Genomic DNA, 20,155 nt, shown 5'->3' with positions numbered 1-20,155 from the left:
CGTCAGAAGCTTCGTGTGTTTCGTTTTGACAATGACGATGCCAGTCTCGAATAGTAAGTTGTGCTATCGTCTTGCGATCGTCCGGCGTCGCCGCAAATGCTGCTTGAAGTACGGCAAAAAGGTCTTGAAAGTGTGTTGAAATAGCGACATTCGGTGTTTTTTATAATTTGAACTAAGGACGAACGACGACGACACGTCGTGCGGGATACATGCAAGGAAGGAATGCAGAACTATTGGTAAAAGTTGGACCAGACCGTGACGCCAGTCCCGACGGCCCCCATGAGGATCGCGCCGACAAAGAGGATCACAGGGCCAATCTTGGCTGGGCCGAGCAGCGGACCCGGCTCCAGCTTGATGATAAAGGCCGCGGGGAAGCAAAAGCACACGATCGACGAGCACGTGCCGCCAATGATGCCAAACACGACGTTGATGCTCGGGCAAAAGATCGCGAGGATGAGCGCAGCGAGGACGAGACCGACCGTCACGGCCACGTGGCGCACGGTCGAGTCCTTGGCCGACGCAAAGAACATCATGTCGAGCGTAAAGCGACACGGAAAAATGTTGAGCGGGAACGCCACCGCGACCGTGAACGTCAGCGCCGCGCGCGCGACCGCGATGAGCGTGTCGTTGAGCGGGAATGAGAGGAGGATGTTGCCCTTCTTGGACGACTCCGTGAGCGACGAGCCGAATGCGAGGTACGCGACGAGGCCGATCGTGAGGTAGATGAGCACCGAGACGGTGGTCGCGCGGTCGACGACCTTGTTCATGCGGCGGATGCACGGGCGCTGGAGCTCCGTGTAGATCGAAAACACGTTCACTTGGCACGTGAACGCAAACATAACGATCGGCACGCTCAGCATAAAGTTGGGGCCGTTGCTCGTGTTGAGGACGTAGTCTACACCAGCATACCAAGTCGTGAGATCGTAAGCAGCATATAAAACAAACGTACGGAGGTCGGGCGCGAGGCCGTCGGCGTGGATGGCCATGAAGGACCGCGTCGCGACGGCAAAGACGAGAAAGATGATCGAGAAGACGCCAAGCATCGACGAGAACTGGAGGCTGCTCACGTCCTTGAGGAGCGAGAGCGGGAGCATGATGGCAAAGCAGAAGATGCTCATGAGCACCCAGCGCTGCGCAAAGAAGCTGTCGTCGCCAAGCACGAGTGCACCCAGCGGCGTGATGATGTCACCGAGCGTCACGAGGTACGCGACCGAGATGCCAAAGCAGAAGACGAGGATGTTGAGCTCGACAAAGACTTCGACCTTCTTCCCAAAGCAGTAGAGCGCGAGGTCCTCGTACGACTTGAGCATCGTAATGTCCCCGGCGCGAATGAGCAGTCGGATCGTGTAGACGGTGAGGAAGGCCGCGAGCACGAGCTGCGCGACGGCAAACGTAATACCCGACGACGCGACTGCGTACGGCAGCGAGAGCGCGCCCGCGCCCAATGTCGCGCCGCAGAGGTTGAAGATGGAGCCGCGGATGGACCCGGGGGGCGGGATGATCGATGGCGACATGGTCGGGTCAATTGTAGGATGATGGGCAAACGCTTCGTGGTCCGTTGCCGTTGCCTAGATGCAGCAACAGCAGCCAGTTTGAGGGCCATCCACATGGTTTAGGCGCGACGTACCTTGGCGCGATCCATCTTGCGTGGGGTGAGTGAGACAAAGTCCATCATGCGCTAGAATGCGGGTGCGTGAGTGTGACACGTTGCGTGGTCATAGCCGCGTATGTACTACCTGGAAAGCCAGCGGAATGTACCCGAGCCGCTTCACGTAGGCTTCGCGCATGTTGGGCGTGCGCGGATGGAACGACGGCGTCGACGACGGCAGCAGCGGCTCGTCCGACCCTCGGTCATGAGATGCCATGTTGCCGGCGAGCTTGAAAATGGCAGCCAAACGCCATCGTGGCAATCCGGACTTTACCGAGCGCATGGGTTTTCTTAAATAGTGTATCATGAACGAGAATAGTGTGCATGGATATGGCGACCGACCGCGGGGGCTGGGTAGGTGCAGCTGGCCGATAGAGTGGCACTTCACCAAAGACCACTCGTCGTCGGCGACGTGTGGTCTTTGACACGAGCGCCGGCTCACATCGTGGTATCATTGACGCGCAGCTTCTTGCTTGGAGGTTCAACACCAGGACATGTTCCTGGCTGTATCAGTACAGGTACGAGCCTAGCGACATGGCACGCTGCTGTTTCCAGGGGCTTTCGAATGGATGCAGCGAGATCAAGTAATGGCTGCCCATCGTGCCAGTTTTCACGCCAGCGAAAGCTAGTGCGTCAGTGTCCGAGTCTGTGTCCGGTACGGCGTGAGTCTGTTGATGCACAGCCCCTTGTGCTGCCCATGGATACCGCCAAGAGCAACATGACTGGCTTTTCACCGGTGCTCCTCAAACCCAAGCCATCGCTCGCCAGCGTTGGCGACAAGCTTGCTTCGTATGCACGTACCTTGTAAAATGGAGTGTTTACCCGTGAGTCCGTGTATTGCCGCCGTGCGATACGTACCACCCGACGCGCTGCTGTTCAGCCGCTGACCATCAGCTTCCTCGTCAGCTTCAAGCACCTACCATTTGCTGTTGCGCGGGATTTGACGTCGGCGTCCGGGCAACCACCAGTCCCTACGACAACGTCAAAGCTACCACCGGCGACGTGAGAAAGCCATTGATTAAGATTTGAGTGCGCCTGTGCCAAGCGACCAAGTGGCCCCACTCGGTGCGCAGAAAGGTCGTGTGGCCACGAAGCGGGTTCCCATCCTCTGCAGCTGCCGTAATTGGCGCCAAGCACACTATTTCCGTGCTATCTCGCCCACAAAGTCCGAAGAACCCGCACTTGGTCGTCGTCCGGTGTTGAAGTTCAAGGGCGCATTTGATTGGTGTATATCCACTGAAATCTTTGCCTTTTTGTCCAACAAGCGACAGGATTTGAGAGTGCTACAGGCGGGATGCACGCCAGCGTCGACGATGCTATGGCCGCCACATCTTGGGTGCCGCCGCGAGGAGCGCCGTACTAGAATGGAGGCACAGGGATGCGCCACGTATCGCCACATCCGAACCTGCCACAACCGTACTACACGCTGTCACACGCTGTTTGCAGCTCCAAGGAAGTTTCCCGCCGCCTCATCTTTTACGGTCTGGATGGCACTGCGCGGCTTTACCCGCGGCAAGACCACGCTGGTGTTTGCACCGTTGCCGTAGATGCGCACGGCGGGTAGTAGGGAGCAGTGTAGGTAGTGTAGTAGTACATGGCAACGATATCCAGAGACCGAGCCTAGGAGCTCGAGTGGATGAGAGCACCCAGGAGGCGCCGCGTAAAAGAAGCACAGAATACTCCCTTACCCACGACCTATCGTCGCGTCGTGCGGCAGGAATGGATCCGTGGCCTCGCCCACGTTCGTCGAGCTCGTCTCTGGCGCGCGTCGCACATCCTGTAGACGAGCTACGAAGCTTCATTGCGCAGCTGCCTCTCATTCCCAGCAACGATGCTTTAGCCGCGATAGGATGCCTTCGAGAGGGAAGACACCACCGAGGTGCAAAGTTCTTAGATTGTGCCACGTGCTTGAACAGCTTGCCCCACCGATCACTGTGCACACCAGCATCCGCTCCAGCTGTTAAATCAGGGGTAGGGCTGCAACGGCAAACTAGTGGGCACTCGAGGCGAGCGAGAGCCTCGCATCGACGATCACGCAAACTCGAGTTCGAGGGATTTGTCCGCCCAGCGCCGTCGTTGAAGCCTGCAGGATGATACCAACTCTGCGATAGAAATATACCTATATCCAAGTCCTATCTTGCTTCGACACTAGGCATCTCACCGAGAGCTCACAGTGGCGCCAACATTTCCAAGTCTTCGCTGTGGTCATGACGCCGGCAATTCTTTGTTGGATCGTAACGGCTTCGAAATTTGTACCACTTTATAAGCGAATTGACCCGTGAAACGTGAGCGTGATGGACGGAGGAAGCAGCAGCATCTCGCCGCTCCACATCGCGATCTGGGTACAATGGACCACCGGGATGACACCTCAAGCACTTGTAGAACGGAGACATCGACCAGGTCGAAGCTGCGCTCAGCGCCGGCGCTTCCGTCGAGACCCGTGACCGCCATGGCCATCGCGCGTTGCACTTTGCCCTGCAGTGCGCTCATCGCGAGACTCGGGCTATCGTCGATACTCTCCTCAATGTACGACGCGCGAAGAGAGCGAGCGGTCGTGCGTCATGCGTTCTAGGTTGGTCACGCGCGGCCACGGTCGCGGGATGCGAGCGGCTGGAAGGCACTGCATCGAGCCATTCACGCCAACAACAAAGACCTTCTGTGCGATCTTGTCCAGCGCGGTAGGCTCACCAAGACCAGCAGGCCACGTACAAACGGTCGTTGTAGAGAACGCACAGGTACCCGAGGTGCTCAAGGCCAAGCTGCTCGCAGCGTCGGCGCAGCTCGCGGCCATGCCCGACTTTACCGCCGAGCTCGATCTCGCGGTATTTTCATGGCTTCATTCGCGTTATCCATGGTCTGCAGGTGACGTCGTGGGTCCCGATGCTTTCGTCGCTCTTGCCGAGCGATACGATCAAACTCTACAAGTCGCACGGCAGTCTCCGCGTGGATATGACACTCTCCGGCTTCAAGAGCCTGCGCTGGAAGCGCGGTCGGCTCTCGATTCTTCTCTTGCCCGATCGACTCGTGACGCTCGACCACGAACGCCAGACCGTGCGCGACTGGCTCCCCGCGCCAGCGACCGACGCCGACGTCCAGCGGCAACTCCACTTGCTCCTGACGAACCGCACGACAAACATGCATGTCGACATGGCGTCTCTGCAGCTCATGCCGCGCCGCCACTGGCTGTCACCCAACGGACCTCAGATGACGGAAGCTGTTGGCCTCTGGAAGGACGCGCGGATCTTTGATATGGAGGGCCTTTGTGTGCGCATGCAGTCGTGGCCGGCCAAGGCGCCACACCGTCCACCGCCGATGGGCGCGACACCGGTGCATATCAGAAAAACGTTGAAAGTTGACGCTGAGGCTGGCGTAGGACGTGCTGTCGCCTACGTTTCCCGTCGCGACGGGGCTCTTTGACAAGCTGCAGGAGGCCGAGACGACCCTCGAGATCGCGCCAGGTCTCGAGCACGCGGTCCCGATTGGCATGCAAGCCGGCGACACGATTGGCTGGAAGTTTTACGTGGACGACCACGACGTCGAGTTTAGCGTCTGCTTTGTGCCCGACGAGTGGTACGCGATCGCCAAGGCCGACTCGGACCCGGTACAGAGTTTCGTGCGTAAAAACAGTGTTTTACATCGTGTTTTGTAGGAAAAGGTGCACTTGATATCCGAGGTCGTGCCCGAACAGCGGGTGCGTCCGACCAAAGCCGCGCCAATGCAGGGATGCCACAAGGCCAAGACCAGCGGCAACCTCATCGTGCGCTGGGACAATGCCCACGCCATGTTCCGGTTCTCTCGCTGCACGCGATTCGACAAACCACACGTATTCTTGTAGATCCAAGACGCTGCATTTTGCAATATTCCCGATCCTGGATACCGTTGAGGCCGAGACGCCCGATGTCCGCGGGGCGCCCGACACATCGAGTCACCTTGTGACCTTTGAGCAGTGGTTTGGCGTCGACCGCACGTCGCTGCCACCGGCGCTTCTCGCCATGAACCCGAAACCTGCCATTCCCATGCACACGGTTGAGATGTTTGCTCCAACCCTGTGATAGCATTGCTGTGATGGTAGACTCCGCCGACAAGTTGCTACACCAAGCAGCTAACGGGCACCGTGTACCTCTCCGATACCTTTCCGCTCACCGTACTTCGTGTCATTGCCACGTCCTCTTCTCCATTGCGTGGTAGGTGGCCGAGTTTTTGCCCGTCGTGCAGGTGCTTGCCGCCACGTCGTCGCAATTTGCAGCGCTCGTCGACTTTTTCCAAACCGTACTACGAGCTCTTGCATACGCCAGTCACGACTGCTTGCGTAGAAGCTACCGCCAGGCTTTCCCGTTCAAGTGACGCTGCCCGTGTTCCCGTCCATCTCGGCGACGGCTCGCTTTGCGTCCTTGCAGCTGGCTTCGTCCCCGCCCGAGTGGTTTGTCGTACCACCGACCTACACGGTAATTAGTACGCAGGGAGGCGCTTTCACTGATGCAGTGGTCTAGCCCAAAGCGCCGAAATCGACTGGCGCTGTGCCCAACCAAGCTCTCTCCAACCTCACGGACCAATACATGAAGTCGGCCTCGTAGTTCTCGTGGCGTCTCAAGGAAGAAAAGCAATTGGTTGAGGAGCCTTACGGGTTCATGTTATCGATGATTTTTTGGCAGAGCACAAAGAACCGGTCTTGCTCAAGCTGGTTTTGCCGCAGTTTCTAGCAACCACATAGGAGATTGCATGTGATGCTGTACATGTGTACCTCGGTGTCGATCGCGGGCGCTGCGTGCGCGTCGTCGTCGTCCATGGTGACGTCGGCGGCCTCTTCGACCGGCGACATGGGCGCGTCGACCATGTCTTGGAGCTTGGCGTCCGAGTCGAGCTCTGCGTGCGCGGCTTGGACCGCGATCTTGGACTCTTCAATGACCCTACATGAGCATTCGTCATGCAGCGGCTGCTGCTGCAGAGCGTCGCACCGGCGAATGTCGGCCGCCGCTTCCTTGCGCTCGTCGATTTGCTGCTTGAGCATCTCGATGAGCGTCTCGCGCGCCTATGCCATAGAGCGTCGCATGCTACGTGCGTCGGTTGACGCTGTACCTGGTGTGGTCGATACGCGTTGATGAGGTTGTGCAAATTGAGAAAGAGCAGCTCAATGTCGTCAATCTTCTCGCTACGACAGCCCCATCGATGAGAACCTCGACGATACATGGATGTGCGGACTTGAACTTGGTGGGGTTGGCAATGAGCACCTCGACAAGCTCGAGAAAGGTGAAGATGAGCGACTTGTTCATGCGCTTCATCTCGGTCTTGACGTTGCTGCCCGTGGCGTAGAGCTTGCGGTCGCCGAGGAGGTCCGGGACCGCGTCCTCGGTGGCGTACGCCGTGCCGAAGGAGTGGTACGTCGGCTTGAGCGGCGCCGGCGGAGGAGGCCCCATCTCCGGCCCCTCCGCGTAGAGGCTCATGAAGGCCGGCGGCGCCGGGAACGTGGCCACGAGCTCGACCTCGTCGCTCATGGAGCACCGTAAACTTCTTTTTGACCAATCACTGGCCACATAGATCAACATCGCTCTCGCATTTTAGCCAATGAGTGCTTGCCATAATTGGATACGGCGGCGGCCAATTCCCGCGCCACCGACTCCGCTCTCAACGAAGCACACCTCGACGCTTCGGTCGTGTGGACGCGGACGCTCCATGCGGCGTCTAAACCAGGCGAACAGAACATGGACGCAGGCGGGAGAGCCTTCGCCACGTGCTGATGCTATCCCGCACCGCTTGCTCAAAGCCAACTGCAAAGCGTCGCCAGCCGGCTTGGATGCAAAGCGCTGTATCACGACCGGTCGTGGCCCCGCTTTTACGCAGCAGAGGAGGCGCCAACCCTCCACACCTCTCGCCGCCAGGATCACTTGTAGTTTTCCGCTCGCCCGCGCAGCATGACCGGGTACTCGAACTTGGCGACGCCCAACGATGCGAAAAACTACGTGAACGAGGCCGGCCAGATCGAGTGGGGCGCGATTCCGCTCAACGCGGCCCTCGACAAGCTCAAGGCGACGCGTGAAGGTCTCTCGTCCGATGAAGCCGAGAAGCGTCTCCTTGAGCACGGCCCGAACGCGCTACCCAAGCACGAGGTCAACCGCCTCATGGTCTTTCTCGGCTTCATGTGGAACCCGCTCTCGTGGGCCATGGAGGTCGCGGCCATCTTGTCGCTTGTCTTGCTTGACTTCCCGGACTTTGGTTTGATTCTCGCGCTGCTGCTGCTGAACGCGTGCATTGGCTACTTTGAAGAGATGCAGGCTGGTGACGCCGTCTCGGCGCTCATGGGCCAGCTCGCGCCCGAGTGCAAGGTGTTCCGTGACGGTGCCATGATCAACCTTCCCGCCGACCAGCTCGTGCCCGGTGACGTGATCCGCATTCGTCTCGGTGATGTACTTCCGGCCGACGTCAAGTTCCTTGAGGGCGACTCGGTCAAGATCGATCAGTCGTCGCTGACGGGTGAGTCGCTTCCGGTGACCAAGAGCGAAGGCGACGAAGGCTACTCGGGTTCGATCTGCAAGCAGGGAGAAATCGAAGCTGTTGTCACGAGCACGGGTGTCCACACGTTTCTTGGTCGCGCCGCCGAGCAGATTGCCGGCGTCGAGTCGCATGGTCGTCTCCAGGAAGTGCTCACGACGGTCGGCAACTTTTGCATGGTCTCGATCATCGTCTGGTGCATCATCGAGCTCGTCGTTCAGATGGGCGCTCGCAAGGACGAGAACCCGTGCTTGATCATCACCGACGGCTGCCTCGGTGTCGCCAACATCCTCGTCTTGATCGTCGGTGGCATCCCGGTGGCCATGCCCACGGTCTTGTCGGTCACGCTTGCGATTGGTTCGTCGGCGCTTGCCAAGGAGAACGCCATCGTCACGCGCCTCACGTCGATCGAGGAGATGGCTTCGATGGAGATCCTTTGCTCGGACAAGACCGGTACGCTCACGCTGAACAAGCTCTCGGTGGACTTGGAGAACCTCGTGCCGTACAACGACTACACGGGCGACGACATCCTCCTCTATGGTGCTCTCTCGGCGCGTATCGAGAACAACGAGGCCATCGACGTCGTGTGCCACAACACGTATCCTGGTAACGCTACGATGTGGGAGAAGTACACCTTGCTGCACTACACGCCGTTCGACCCGACGACGAAGCGCACGATCGCCAAGATCAAGGACAACACGACGGGCAAGGTCTTCCGCGCCTGCAAGGGTGCGCCGCAAGTTTGCTTGGACATGGACGACAACGCCGACGCCCTTCGTGAAGAAGTCGAAGGTCGCATCAACGAGTACGCGTCGCGCGGCTACCGTGGTCTCGGTGTCTCGTTCTCGCACGGCGACGTTCCGATGGAGGAAGCCTCGTGGAAGCTTGTCGGTATCCTTCCGCTCTTTGACCCGCCCCGCCACGATACCGCCGAGACGGTCAAGCGTGCCATCGAGCTCGGAGTTGCAGTCAAGATGGTCACGGGCGACCACCGCGTCATTGCCATTGAGACGTGTCGCCAGCTTGGTATGCCCACCAACATTTTGGACACGTCGTTCTTCAACAAGGCGCCGCCGCCGGGTGTCAACCTTGCGCAGATGGTGTACGAGACGGACGGCTTTGCTCAAGTCTTTCCTGAGCACAAGTTTGAGATTGTGCGCCAGCTCCAGTCGCTCGACAAGATTGTTGGTATGACGGGTGACGGTGTCAACGATGCACCGGCGCTTGCACAGGCCGACATTGGTATTGCCGTCGACGACGCCACCGACGCTGCCCGTGCTGCTGCCGACATTGTGCTCGTGTCGCCTGGTCTCTCGGTCATCATCACGGCCATCCGCATGTCGCGCGAGATCTTCTTGCGCATGAAGAACTACGCCATGTACTCGATTGCGATGACAGTCCGTATTGTCTTGACGTTTGGCCTGCTCACGGTGTGCTACAACTGGTACTTCCCCACGATCCTCGTCGTTGTCTTGGCCATTTTGAACGACGGCACGATCTTGACCATCTCCAAGGACAACGTGACGGCGTCGCGCACGCCCGACTCGTGGAAGCTCAAGCAGGTGTTCATCTCGTCGATCTGCTTTGGCATTTGGCTCACGATTTCGACGATCGTCTTGGTCGGTGTCGCGTACAACACGTCGGCGTTTGAAGGTTTTATCGACTCGGAGAACCTCTGCGTTGGCTGCATCAAGGACGCATGCAACTCGTACTTCACGGAACGCGTCCAGTCGTGTATGAAGACCAACGATACAGCAGCCTGTGGCGAACTCGATGGCTCGGTCTACAAGCCGTCGCTCAGCCTGGAAAACTTGGGACTCCTTCGGAAGAACCGGAAGGACTACGTCGAAGGCTACAAAAAGAAGTACAACGCCGAGTCGAAGAACTCGAACTGGGGCAAGCTCTTCGAGCACCTCAAGGGCAGCCACATCAACGATCTGGACCGCGAACCGTCGGCCGATGAAGTCTACCAGCAGTTCTACAAGCAGTACACGGCCGAGGCCAAGGAGCTCGACGATGCGCTCAACGGCCGCGGCGTCGCCTTTGTCGGGCGCGGCTACATCCCGCTGACCAACGGCGTCAGCTTCTGCGACTTCATGTGGGACTACTCAAATTTCAACACTCGTTTCACAAAGAACCACAAGGCTATCGGCCCCGGTATGCAAAAGAAGGACGGTATCCTCCGCTCGCTCGTTTACACGCAGGTCTCGATCTCGGGCCAGGCGCTCATCTTTGTCACGCGTACGGCCGGCATCAACACGTGGTTCTTTGCCGAGAAGCCGTGCAACCTCCTCCTCATTGCGTTCGTCTTTGCCCAAGTTGTGGCTTCGGTGATCGGCTACTACGGCTTCAACGGATACCCGTCGGACCGTATCGCCGTCTTCGGCTGCGGCGGTGGATACCTCGTGATCGCCTGGATCTGGTCGATCGTGTGGCACTTCCCCCTCGACTTGATCAAGTTTGCTGTCAACTACGCGCTCAACGCCAACACGTACACGTCGACGGCGTTCGACTCGCGCATCAACGCCGGCCATCCGTCTCAGGCCCATGCGCGCATTACGCAACACGCCCGATCGGTCCGCGCCTCGCGCACGGTGTAATGAAGTGATTAACATTGATCAAGATGTTCGAGCAGTACAATTTGGTATTAATGGCTAAAGACACCAGGCAGCAGTGGACGTCGTGGGCTGGCTGATGAGTATAGAAGTTGATGCAAGCTCGAGTAAGGACTGTCAATGATGGTATGTTGGCTGGTTACAAGCGTGTAGGCGAGGGCGGGTCTATGTTGTCGCAATGCAGCCCACACTCGTACAACACCGAGAATCACGACTACGATACCCAGAAACATATGTCGTGACTTTGTTGTCAAATATTTCTCACTGTGGAGCTCCAACGGCGACGTGGTGTAGCATTTCGAGATCTCCTGAATGTCCTCTATCGATATGCCGACTATGGGCGATTTCGTTTCCAGACGTGTTTTGGCGACTCGACCTCGGTGGAATCGGCGTTCCCGATTCAAGGAGTTTTTTCCTCATCGCTGATTGATCAAAACTATTTTTAAATCAGCCAATATAAACATCGCATTAGCCCGACCCACCAACGGGGTATTTATAGTTGCCGCCAAGCTGCCGTCACCATCATCGCGAAGCTATGAGCTGGATGCTCCTTCTTGGGTTTGCTGTGACCATTGCTAATGCACAGGTCGCGCTCACTATTTCATTTTCTATCTTGATGGAAGAAACAATCCCATTCTAGACGGCACTGCCTCATCTCAAGCCGCTGAAGTCAGGTGCACGTCTCCGCATCGTGACGAGTATTGTCCATCATGCCTAACGTAGGATGCCTTCCCTCGGACGTCACGAGCTGCAAGATGAGCTGCCCGAGCATCTACCACGACACATCACGCTTCACGTGCCCTTGCTACAGGTTTTAACAAAAATTTCTCTATAGACCGTCAACGACGCGCCTTCGATTGTAGCAAAATGGGCGAATGTCTCGTCCGCATCGGATGTAGCTTTAGCCAGCGCAAGGACGCCATGGCCTCGTGCACGCGTAAAGGGTACTGCAAAGCGGGCTATTGTACGTACCGTCTCGGTGACTTTACCCCCAAGTTGGGAGCTCGGCGCGAGATTTTTGACGCGACGGCAATCGTCCCGCCTGACTCGCCGTGCGTCGATGGCTGCTGTCCTGGCAGCGCTAGCTGCACCGAGAACTCGGTGATGAAAGCGCTGCGGCAACCTGGGCGCGCGTATCGGCTCGAAGAGCCCAAGCTACCGCCTCGCTAGTATGCCACGAGCAGCGCCTCCACCTCTCATGTTCTTTGCACTAGTGGCGATCCGCGCCTGAGCGTCAACCAAAACTACAACTTGATGCCATACAGCCTCCCACTGGGCAATCTACCGGCGGTCTCCGCATCGTTTCTACAAGGTTTTGCGCAAGAGGCATCGACAGCTTTCGCACACAACGACAGCCACGTCATGGAAAAGCTACCAACGCAGCCCGAGCAAACGCCAAAACTCAGTTAAGATTCCTGCGGATGCAAGCTCGAGTGGTTGCGCTCTTCACTCCACTTGGCAAGAGCCACGCGCGAGGTCGGGGCCTAAGGACACCAATGTGAGACGAATGGACTCGACAATACCGCGTGTACCAGGGATGCATCGCGCACAAAGAGGCGTAAGTTGCACTCGAGAAAGTGCTTGGGGCAGTGCATTTCGTAAAGCGCTGGTGCCAATTGGTAGCAAGTTGCGCCGCCCGTAGCCGCCTTCTTGAAGAATCGCATGTTGCACAGCGGGTCCTTCTCCTTTTGGCCATAGTGCACCTTGTTGCGCTCGAGAATGAGCTGCGCAACATCTAACAAGCAATGACGCCTCAGTAATGCATCGAGATTCCTACCCAAGGGCGGTGACACCATGGCTGCAATCTCGTGCTTGAGCTCCGGAATCGACTTGGTTTGCGAGTGCGTCGTGATCTGGGTTTTCCCAATGCACTTGTACAGCGGCTTCTCGGAAATGCGACGCAAGATAGCTTGCGACTTGGCGAGGCGCGGGTCTGTGCTGCACTCAATGTGGCTCAAAATACGATCGTCGAGCAGTTGGTAGGCGTCCTACGCGTCACGCATCAGAGATCGCTCGGACAACGTGCGAATGCCATACCATATCGAGCGGTGCCCGTGAGATGCGTGTGCCCTTCATCTACGAGTTACATGCCATTCAAAGGGCCGTGTTTGTTATCCCTCAATGCACCTTGAAGAGCGCGTCCGCTTCCAGCAAGGCGTCGCAAATCATGTATTCCACAGCACGTGAGACCTACACAACATGACCATAATGAGTGCTGTCTTGCCGTGACAATGCATGAACCTTGTGTTGGTACACGGCTTGGTGCAGCTCAAAGCGCGTTCGAAAGACCTTCAAGAGCTGCTCTGCAAGCTTTTCCGGCCAGCACATTGACAGGTCGCCCGTCGTTCGGTCGGGAAGCACGCGGACGGCGGAGAGAAGGAGGTGCGTGTCGCAGCTACTCTTGGCGCCCGTGTACAGCGCATCGCGCATAAAGTAGTCGAGCTTGTCGACGTCGAGGCCCGTCACAGAGTTGTTGACGACCTGGTACAAGAACATGGCGTCGGGGCGGCCTTGATACGTATCGCCCGAGAGCGGCCGGCCGAGAATGAGCTCGCGAATAAAGACATAGTCGATGTCCGTAAGCCCATGCTCCGACAAGTCGATGCGATTGCTGTAGAGAAGGTGGTCAAGCAAGTCGAGCGAGCCCTGTTCGTGCGTCCATCCATCCATGGACGGCAGCATCTCGCCGCGCTCGCGAAGCTGCTCCATGAAGATACCATCGTACACGTGGCTGAATGGCCCGTGCCCTGCACAAGCATGTTAGAGTCGGGGAAGCAAACTTTCAAGGTACCGAGGTCGTGACACAAGCCAGCAATCTTGACGCAGAGAACATCCGTGGGCGAGATCGGGAGCCATGGCTGCACGTCGCAAAGCCGCCGCAGCATCTTCTCGGCAAGGAACGCGACGCCGATCGAGTGCTCAAAGCGCGAATGCGTCGCGCTCATGTAGACGTGCGACGACGCACCGAGCTGCTTGAGATGACGGAGGCGCTGAAACTAGCACGGAGAAACTCGTATCGAAAGAGCATCCTGAAGGCGTCGCTACCTGCATGGTGTCGATGATCGCCATGCAAAGTGGCTCGAGGTAGATGCAGCCGTGCACGCTGTCCTTGATCTACAGAAGAACGTGATGTTATCGGTATCGGTAGAGCGCGCGACGCACCATCTTTCGCGGCTCGAGGAGCGTCTCGAACATGGCCATGGGCGGCGTCGACGGCAGCGCGCGGACGGCGTCTACGGCTAGCGAGTGTGCGAAGGTGCTGTGAGCGTCAGAACTGGAGTGATGGGCATCGCCGAAGCAAGTGCTCTCTTGGCTACAACCTTCAAGGTCTGTCGCGCTGTCGTCGTCGGCCATGGGCGGGACCGGCTCCATGCGCTTCAAGCGCTTGGCCTTCGGCGCTTCCTTCCACGGAGAGGACGCCGGGGTCTTCTTCATCGCTGCATGCGGGTCCCGGCCGTCGATGGGCTTGCGCTGGTGGTTCACCCAGCCGAGGATCGACCCTTGCATGATGATGGATGATGGCAACTCGAACTGGAATTTGAAATTTCAAAAACCTGGTCTCGGCGTAATTTAAATCCTTGAATTTGCCATTTGACTTGACTTTATATTCAATCATGGCGTTGGAGACATTATATTTCAAGCAACCGCTTGTCCTTTTTAAACTTGGCGGGATCGGATTGGCTTAAAATTAGAAGGCCCTTGAGTTGGATTGGCCAAACCAAACCGCACTGCGAGCAATGAGCCGCAGCCTTGGATCTTGAGCGGGTGCGTTGGAGCTTGGATCTGCCCGCGGCCGGTGGTAGATAAGGGCGTGAGCAGCCATGAGTTCATCGTCTTCCCATCAATGCGGCAGCTTCAGCAGTGCACGTCCATGCGGTGTTTAGCGTTGATCGTACGATCTCGACGCTCCTTGGCCCAGCAAAACCAGTGGCGTATCTCGTCACATTGCAGATCGAGCGGTTGCCTCGCCTCTCGTCACTACTGCCTTTTAGCTAAGAATGTATATCGGAGGATTTCTCGCGTGAATGTGAGCCGTGTAAGCCGTCGGTTTCCTGCCTATGATCATCTTCACATCAGCCCCATGGGCCAGTGCTGCATGCAGAACCCAAAATGGAGGTGCATTCGATTCGACAACTATCGCCAAGTCTGGAAGGGATGCGGCGGAGCTGTGCAGCGGATGTGGCCGTGCCTCTGTTCATAGAACCTGCGCGCACCTGAGAAATCTGCGGCCGAAAATTGGCTCGGGCGATCTTTTCCGCCAAGCTGCAACCGACTAGAAACACGCCGACTATCATTATATAGCTCGTTATTACTATTGAAATTAAATGGCAAAGTACACGTACATAGAAACAAAGCGTCGGTATGCGTGCGAATAGCTGGTGAGCGACAGCAGCGGGCCGAATCTATTTCCGGTTGCGACAGGACGTTGATCCGGCCGTGGATTGGCTGGATTTAGAAACGCGCTTAACTTGGCAGCCAATCCGGGCGTGTGCTTGAAGCAACTTCAAGGTCCACCGTTTTTGCAGCGTGGTGCCGGGGATGCCACGGAAGTCCATTTCCAAATCCGATCTCAACCTCACCAAGATGCCCCAGAGCCGCGAACTCCAGAACAAGAAGAACACCCACAAGGACCGCCAGTCGCGCGGCCCCGTGGGCTCGGGAGCGGAGCCCAAGAAGCACGGTGCCGGTGGCCACAACTGGGGCAATGCCCTCGACGACTACCACCACCCGACGACCGACGTTGTCGACCGCGCCGACCCCAACTACGACAGCAGCGACGAAGCACACTAAGGAGCGCCTTCAGCACACATGCCCTAGCTTTCCGCCTGCTCGCCGACCCTCCGCCTAGCTTCCCAATTCCCTTGTACCTCTAAAATATCTAAAAACACAACCAACTTTCACCAGCACGCAACTCCCGTTCCTAGTGATCTAGCATTCAGAATGCCCAACATGTGCACAAGTTGGCAATCTGAGCTTAAAATCCCGATAATGTTGACAACGACCTTGAAATATAGGAAACGCATACGTGTTCTTATTGGGCTTATATTTACTCGAATGCGGCTTTTCCTTGCTTGGAGGAGGCCGCCGACGCGCTCAGTGGCGGACGCGATCCACCGCTCGATGACTCGGACGCGTTGCTCGACGAGAGGACGCGATTGCGCTCGAGGGACGCGACGAGGGCGCGCGAGTCGTCAAGCTTGGCGCGTAACGCTTGGAGTTCCTTGTCCTTCATGACTGTGATCAACTGGAGCTGGTGCTTGACCTTGGCGAGCTCGTCCTCGGCTGTACTCTTCCGCGCCTTGGAGAAATCAAACATGGCCGACTGGATGTCGCTGGCGCGGCGCTGGAAGCTCATCTTGTACTTGACGTGCGATGGCGGCAGCTTGGTGACGTCCGGGACGCCCATTTGGTCGACAATCACGGGCAGCAACTGCGTCGTCGACGACTCGGTTTCCTCCCTACCCACACTTGTTAGGCTCATACGCATTCCCGAGACACATACGCGAGGATGGGCTTTTGGTTGGAGCTAAAGCTCTCGACGAGGAAACCGACGAAAATCGGGAGCAAAATGTTGCTGATCGTCATGCGGTACGTGAAGAAGAAAACGCGAGTGTTGGCCGACTGCGTCATGACGTAGGCAGCATCCATGACCGCGTTCCAGCCAGCGAGCGTCGCGACTTCGAACAGCGTCACAAGTGCTCTAGGTGAAATATCAGGCATCCATATTGACGCGCCGGCGTCCGCATCGTACCTCTCAAACGTGTCGAACTGAAACACTTGGCGGCTGACGTACCACGGCGTCGCGGCGGGCTTGAGCTCTTCGGGGTAGGCCGCGAGAACGGGGCCGTAGTTGGACTGGGCCTACATAATGTCGGGTACGCTGAGCTTTGAGCGGTCGCGGTGAACATACGAGGATCGCAAAGGAGTAGACGACGCTCACAATGACAAGGCTGAGCTGCGACACGAGCGGCAAGATCCGACTCTACCAGCACAATGAGTTGCGCAATAAGAAATGGGGGAGTGTACCATGGTCCAGAGAATGTCATGAAAGGGCGGGATCAAGTTGAGGAGCTTGAGCACGCGCAGTGAACGCACCGCGAGCGAGAGGTCGTAGAATACGACGGGGAAGCCCGGGTAGAGGCTCGTGAGAAGGTAAAAGACCCAACCGACGGCCGCGATCCACAGATCGAGTTGGCAGAACGGGCGGTGGAAGAATTCTAGACCATGCGATGAGCTATCAATATGTCATGCAGAACTCAGTACCGTCGTAGCCAAACGCAAAGAGCTTGAGCGCAATCTCGAGCGTGAAAAGAGAGAGAAGACAAATGCCGACGAAGCGCCACGTGTGGTTGAGCGAGTACGTGAGCGCATAGTTGTTGACTTGTGTCGCTTGGATGATCGAGAGCACGATGAGGAACCCGACCACCATCTCGCCGTACACGAACGGGTAGCCGAAAATCTTGGTTTCCGCGAGCAGAACCGACCGCACACGGTGCTGCCACTTGCGCAGTCCGTCGAATTGGATCGAATACCGGTTGCGCTTGGAGATGTTGGCGTTCACAAGCACGGACGCGAGCTGCATGAACTGGGCAAAGTCGACCGTGCCGTCGCGATCTTCGTCGACCGAAAAGAAGACGAGCTGCGCTTCCTCATCCGTCCATGACGGCTTGAGGTACCTGCATGACAAGACATAATCGCTTCACGAGCAAGAAAAAGGATAACGTACTGGCAAATGGCGATCCAGCTCTCGAGCGACACGATCGAATGGGTTTTGCCCGTCACCTCGTCGTCGCGCAGAAGATCAAACGCCTTTCGGAGCGCAATCTTGCGTTTTTGGAGGCGCTTGATGAGCATCTTCTCCGTGTTCTTCTTGTACGTGCGGTACGACACGGCGATCGTGAGCTTGGCGACGAAAAAGTGCGCGAGGAGCACGAAAATGACAAAGTAAATCGCACTCCACTGCGACCGCTCAAAGTACGGCAAAATGACCTACGCAAACCTCGTTTAATCGTCGAGGTGTCGGACCGTGGCGTACCGGCACCATAGCAGGCATGCACGAGCTAATGAGAAGCATGTTGTACAGCGAGTCGCCGAGCGTCGAGAAGAACGGGACGCCCAGAATGACGCTCGAGTCGGCAAAGAGGAGGTAACCCATGAGCCCAAAAAAGCCCACGAGGCAAAACTCGAGACAGATAATGACAAACACGTCCTTGAGCGCGCGGATGCAGCTCCCAAAGACGACGCGCACGTTGCGGCGGCGCGCAATGAGGAAGAAAGGCCGAAAGATGCGCGACGTGCGGTTCAAGGCGACGCCAACACCGAGAAAGTACAGGCCAATGTCGAGAAACGTAAGCGCAATGAGACCAAGGCGCACGGTCGCCCATGGCTCGCGCTTCCGAAACTGGCGCTTGGTAATGTCCGAGCTCATGGCGTATCGGATGTAAATGTCGATGCCAAAGAGCACGAGGCAGACGAGCTCGACCTACAATAGCCATTGAGACACAATACCATAACGGAGTACGTGGTACCCAGAGGTAGTGCGTCGAGTGCTGGACGTTCTCGACAAACGCGAGCGCGCAGCACACAAGCGAGATGAAGTTGAAGACGTGGCGGTACCAGTCCGCGTGGAACATGCGCGTGAGCTGCAACGACGTATAGTCGACGCGGTATCCAATCTTCCGCCCGTGGATGCCATCGAGGATGAAGGCCGCCGCGACCATGTACTTGTTGACCGTGTTGGGCAAGTTCATGGGCGACGGGATGCCTGTCCCGCTTAGCGAGATGGACCCGCGCCGGGACCAGCGATGCGGCAGCCGGTCGTCAAAGAGATCGTGCGCCTTGAGGTCGGCGAGGTCCTTGTCTATGTCGTTGGCCATGTCCTGCGCCGTGCAGTGCACGCCGGGCTGCTCGAGGCTGCCAATGTCGACGTCGGCGAGGTTCTTCCACTTCTCCTGGTTGTCGCGCACGGAGCCCGAGATCTCGAGCTTGACGTCCCGCGTCGCGGACCGCGAGAGTGGGCTCAGCAGCGGCGTTCCTTCGCCGGCACTCCAGCTGAGCTGGCGCTCGCTGCTACTGCCGCTTCGGCTCATGCGACGGGTTCGAAAATGATACCCAAGTTCGGCTGGCCAATACAAATCGCTCAATAGAAAAGCCGGGCGAAACCGTGTTGTCGCCTGCGTTTTTCACGACGGACCACAGTCTGGCATTTTTAATATGTCAGCATCGTATACAAACACAAAGAAAGATTTGAAACTGGGTTTTAAATTCGAGGGTTGCTCCACGGTTGAAGCGACCACAATTTTGATCTTTGTAATCCTCTTGGCTCGGCGCGCGTCTCTGCCATCGCAAGCACCTCCATGCGACAAACTACCACAATACATGTCGATATAAATTATGTGGTGTGGAAGTGATGAATGTAGACCTCGTTTCTAGGCTGGACAGTATTTCCTACAATAAGAGCATCTCCATCCGACGTCCTATTTCCTATTTTCTCGGAGGGCCGTGATTGGTGGATCCTATCGTGAAATAGGTTTGTCATCTTCACCCGTCCATCCTATCCAAGCGGCATATACCGGATAAATTCGAATTAACCGGCTTCGCGCCTTTTTGTAAGCTCTCTTGCGTGCGCACATTCACTTCGGTTTTAGCCCTCAGGCACCGTAACAGGCGCGAGTTCTTGCTCGATGACGACGACGATGGCGAACTCGTGCACGAGGTGTTTCACCGACCAAACAAGCGACGCCACGGCGGCGGTGTTGTCGGTCGCAAGATGGTGAAGAGCGACGTCGCGTCCGGCCACAGCAGAGCTGGCCGTCTCGGGGCGTCACCGAAACAGAAGATCACGTTCGCTTTGCGTATGGAACGCGACCATTGTTTGCTCGCGGCGCTTGCGCTTCGCGAAACGCAATCACCCTGCGCGTGAAAGCGAGCAAGGCCTTGTTCCAAAACTGAGCCGCCTTCTTGTCGGCGCCTTCAGTCGAGCTGGTGCTCGCCGACATCCAAGCTCGCACGAGCGTGGCGACTTCCTCTGGTGTCCAGATCTTTTGGCGACCCATTACTCTAGTGGGTCCAGGGAGCACAAGCCAAGCAACGCCCAGTACCGTTATAGACGACGCCATCAACGCTCTTCGAGTTTGTTACCGGTAGTGTAGCTGATGGACAGGATTGGTCGCAAAATTTCGAGTACACTGTACTAGTTTGCTCGAACGTCAAACGTTACCGTAACCGAGAAATTTTCGAATGGGATGAACTGGGGGTGGAACTTGACATGTATATGTACAGCTATAAGTATATGGGTGCGCCCTCCTACATGACAACAATTGTTTCGTAGTTAAAAGTCGACTTCGTAGCGACGAAAGCGGCATGGTGGCCAATAAGTTGACGGCCCAGCAGACAAAGCGTCGGG

General features: G+C 57.2%; 8 protein-coding genes across 8 annotated transcripts; 4 read left to right on the top strand and 4 right to left on the bottom strand.

Annotated features, from left to right (window-relative positions):
* Positions 1–131: 131 nt before the first annotated feature.
* SDRG_13526 (hypothetical protein) lies at positions 132–1,875 on the bottom strand. Its single transcript, XM_008619619.1, has 4 exons — positions 1,737–1,875; positions 1,628–1,678; positions 950–1,568; positions 132–895 (listed from the first exon to the last, which is right to left on the bottom strand). Exons 1-4 carry the CDS (start codon positions 1,863–1,865, stop codon positions 231–233), a joined length of 1,464 nt encoding a protein of 487 aa, XP_008617841.1. The 5' UTR covers positions 1,866–1,875; the 3' UTR covers positions 132–230.
* Positions 1,876–3,942: 2,067 nt separating this feature from the next.
* SDRG_13525 (hypothetical protein) lies at positions 3,943–6,222 on the top strand (the record flags this gene model as incomplete). The annotated part of the gene is made up of 12 exons (XM_008619618.1): positions 3,943–3,990; positions 4,031–4,174; positions 4,221–4,326; positions 4,373–4,470; positions 4,511–4,975; positions 5,022–5,249; positions 5,298–5,437; positions 5,484–5,673; positions 5,721–5,792; positions 5,837–5,917; positions 5,962–6,093; positions 6,139–6,222. 12 exons carry the CDS (start codon positions 3,943–3,945, stop codon positions 6,220–6,222), a joined length of 1,788 nt encoding a protein of 595 aa, XP_008617840.1.
* Positions 6,223–6,236: 14 nt separating this feature from the next.
* Positions 6,237–7,336, bottom strand: SDRG_13524 (hypothetical protein). The gene is made up of 5 exons (XM_008619617.1): positions 6,848–7,336; positions 6,725–6,797; positions 6,604–6,677; positions 6,390–6,555; positions 6,237–6,344 (listed from the first exon to the last, which is right to left on the bottom strand). Exons 1-5 carry the CDS (start codon positions 7,189–7,191, stop codon positions 6,267–6,269), a joined length of 735 nt encoding a protein of 244 aa, XP_008617839.1. The 5' UTR covers positions 7,192–7,336; the 3' UTR covers positions 6,237–6,266.
* Positions 7,337–7,456: 120 nt separating this feature from the next.
* On the top strand, positions 7,457–10,774 carry SDRG_13523 (hypothetical protein). The gene has a single exon (XM_008619616.1). It carries the CDS (start codon positions 7,558–7,560, stop codon positions 10,732–10,734), a length of 3,177 nt encoding a protein of 1,058 aa, XP_008617838.1. The 5' UTR covers positions 7,457–7,557; the 3' UTR covers positions 10,735–10,774.
* Positions 10,775–11,284: 510 nt separating this feature from the next.
* SDRG_13522 (hypothetical protein) lies at positions 11,285–12,159 on the top strand (the record flags this gene model as incomplete). The annotated part of the gene is made up of 5 exons (XM_008619615.1): positions 11,285–11,335; positions 11,390–11,423; positions 11,473–11,560; positions 11,613–11,918; positions 11,964–12,159. 5 exons carry the CDS (start codon positions 11,285–11,287, stop codon positions 12,157–12,159), a joined length of 675 nt encoding a protein of 224 aa, XP_008617837.1.
* SDRG_13521 (hypothetical protein) lies at positions 12,156–14,256 on the bottom strand (the record flags this gene model as incomplete). Its single annotated transcript, XM_008619614.1, has 10 exons — positions 12,156–12,233; positions 12,282–12,484; positions 12,527–12,737; positions 12,787–12,825; positions 12,877–12,939; positions 12,991–13,496; positions 13,541–13,745; positions 13,795–13,863; positions 13,912–13,982; positions 14,070–14,256. The coding sequence occupies 10 exons, from the start codon at positions 14,254–14,256 to the stop codon at positions 12,156–12,158; spliced, it is 1,632 nt and encodes a 543-aa protein (XP_008617836.1).
* Positions 14,257–15,267: 1,011 nt separating this feature from the next.
* On the top strand, positions 15,268–15,774 carry SDRG_13520 (hypothetical protein). Its single transcript, XM_008619613.1, has one exon. The coding sequence runs from the start codon at positions 15,289–15,291 to the stop codon at positions 15,538–15,540; it is 252 nt and encodes an 83-aa protein (XP_008617835.1). The 5' UTR covers positions 15,268–15,288; the 3' UTR covers positions 15,541–15,774.
* On the bottom strand, positions 15,754–18,947 carry SDRG_13519 (hypothetical protein). The gene is made up of 9 exons (XM_008619612.1): positions 18,279–18,947; positions 17,786–18,232; positions 17,477–17,739; positions 17,014–17,426; positions 16,777–16,967; positions 16,661–16,732; positions 16,502–16,611; positions 16,253–16,450; positions 15,754–16,208 (listed from the first exon to the last, which is right to left on the bottom strand). Exons 1-9 carry the CDS (start codon positions 18,837–18,839, stop codon positions 15,797–15,799), a joined length of 2,667 nt encoding a protein of 888 aa, XP_008617834.1. The 5' UTR covers positions 18,840–18,947; the 3' UTR covers positions 15,754–15,796.
* Between the last annotated feature and the right edge of the window lie 1,208 nt (positions 18,948–20,155).

The sequence above is a fragment of the Saprolegnia diclina genome (assembly GCF_000281045.1).
Source record: "Saprolegnia diclina VS20 unplaced genomic scaffold supercont1.61, whole genome shotgun sequence".
In the NCBI taxonomy this organism is placed as follows: Eukaryota; Oomycota; class Saprolegniomycetes; order Saprolegniales; family Saprolegniaceae; genus Saprolegnia; species Saprolegnia diclina.
The sequence above is the reverse complement of the archived record's forward strand: the minus strand, read 5'-3'. Positions and strand labels throughout refer to the sequence as shown.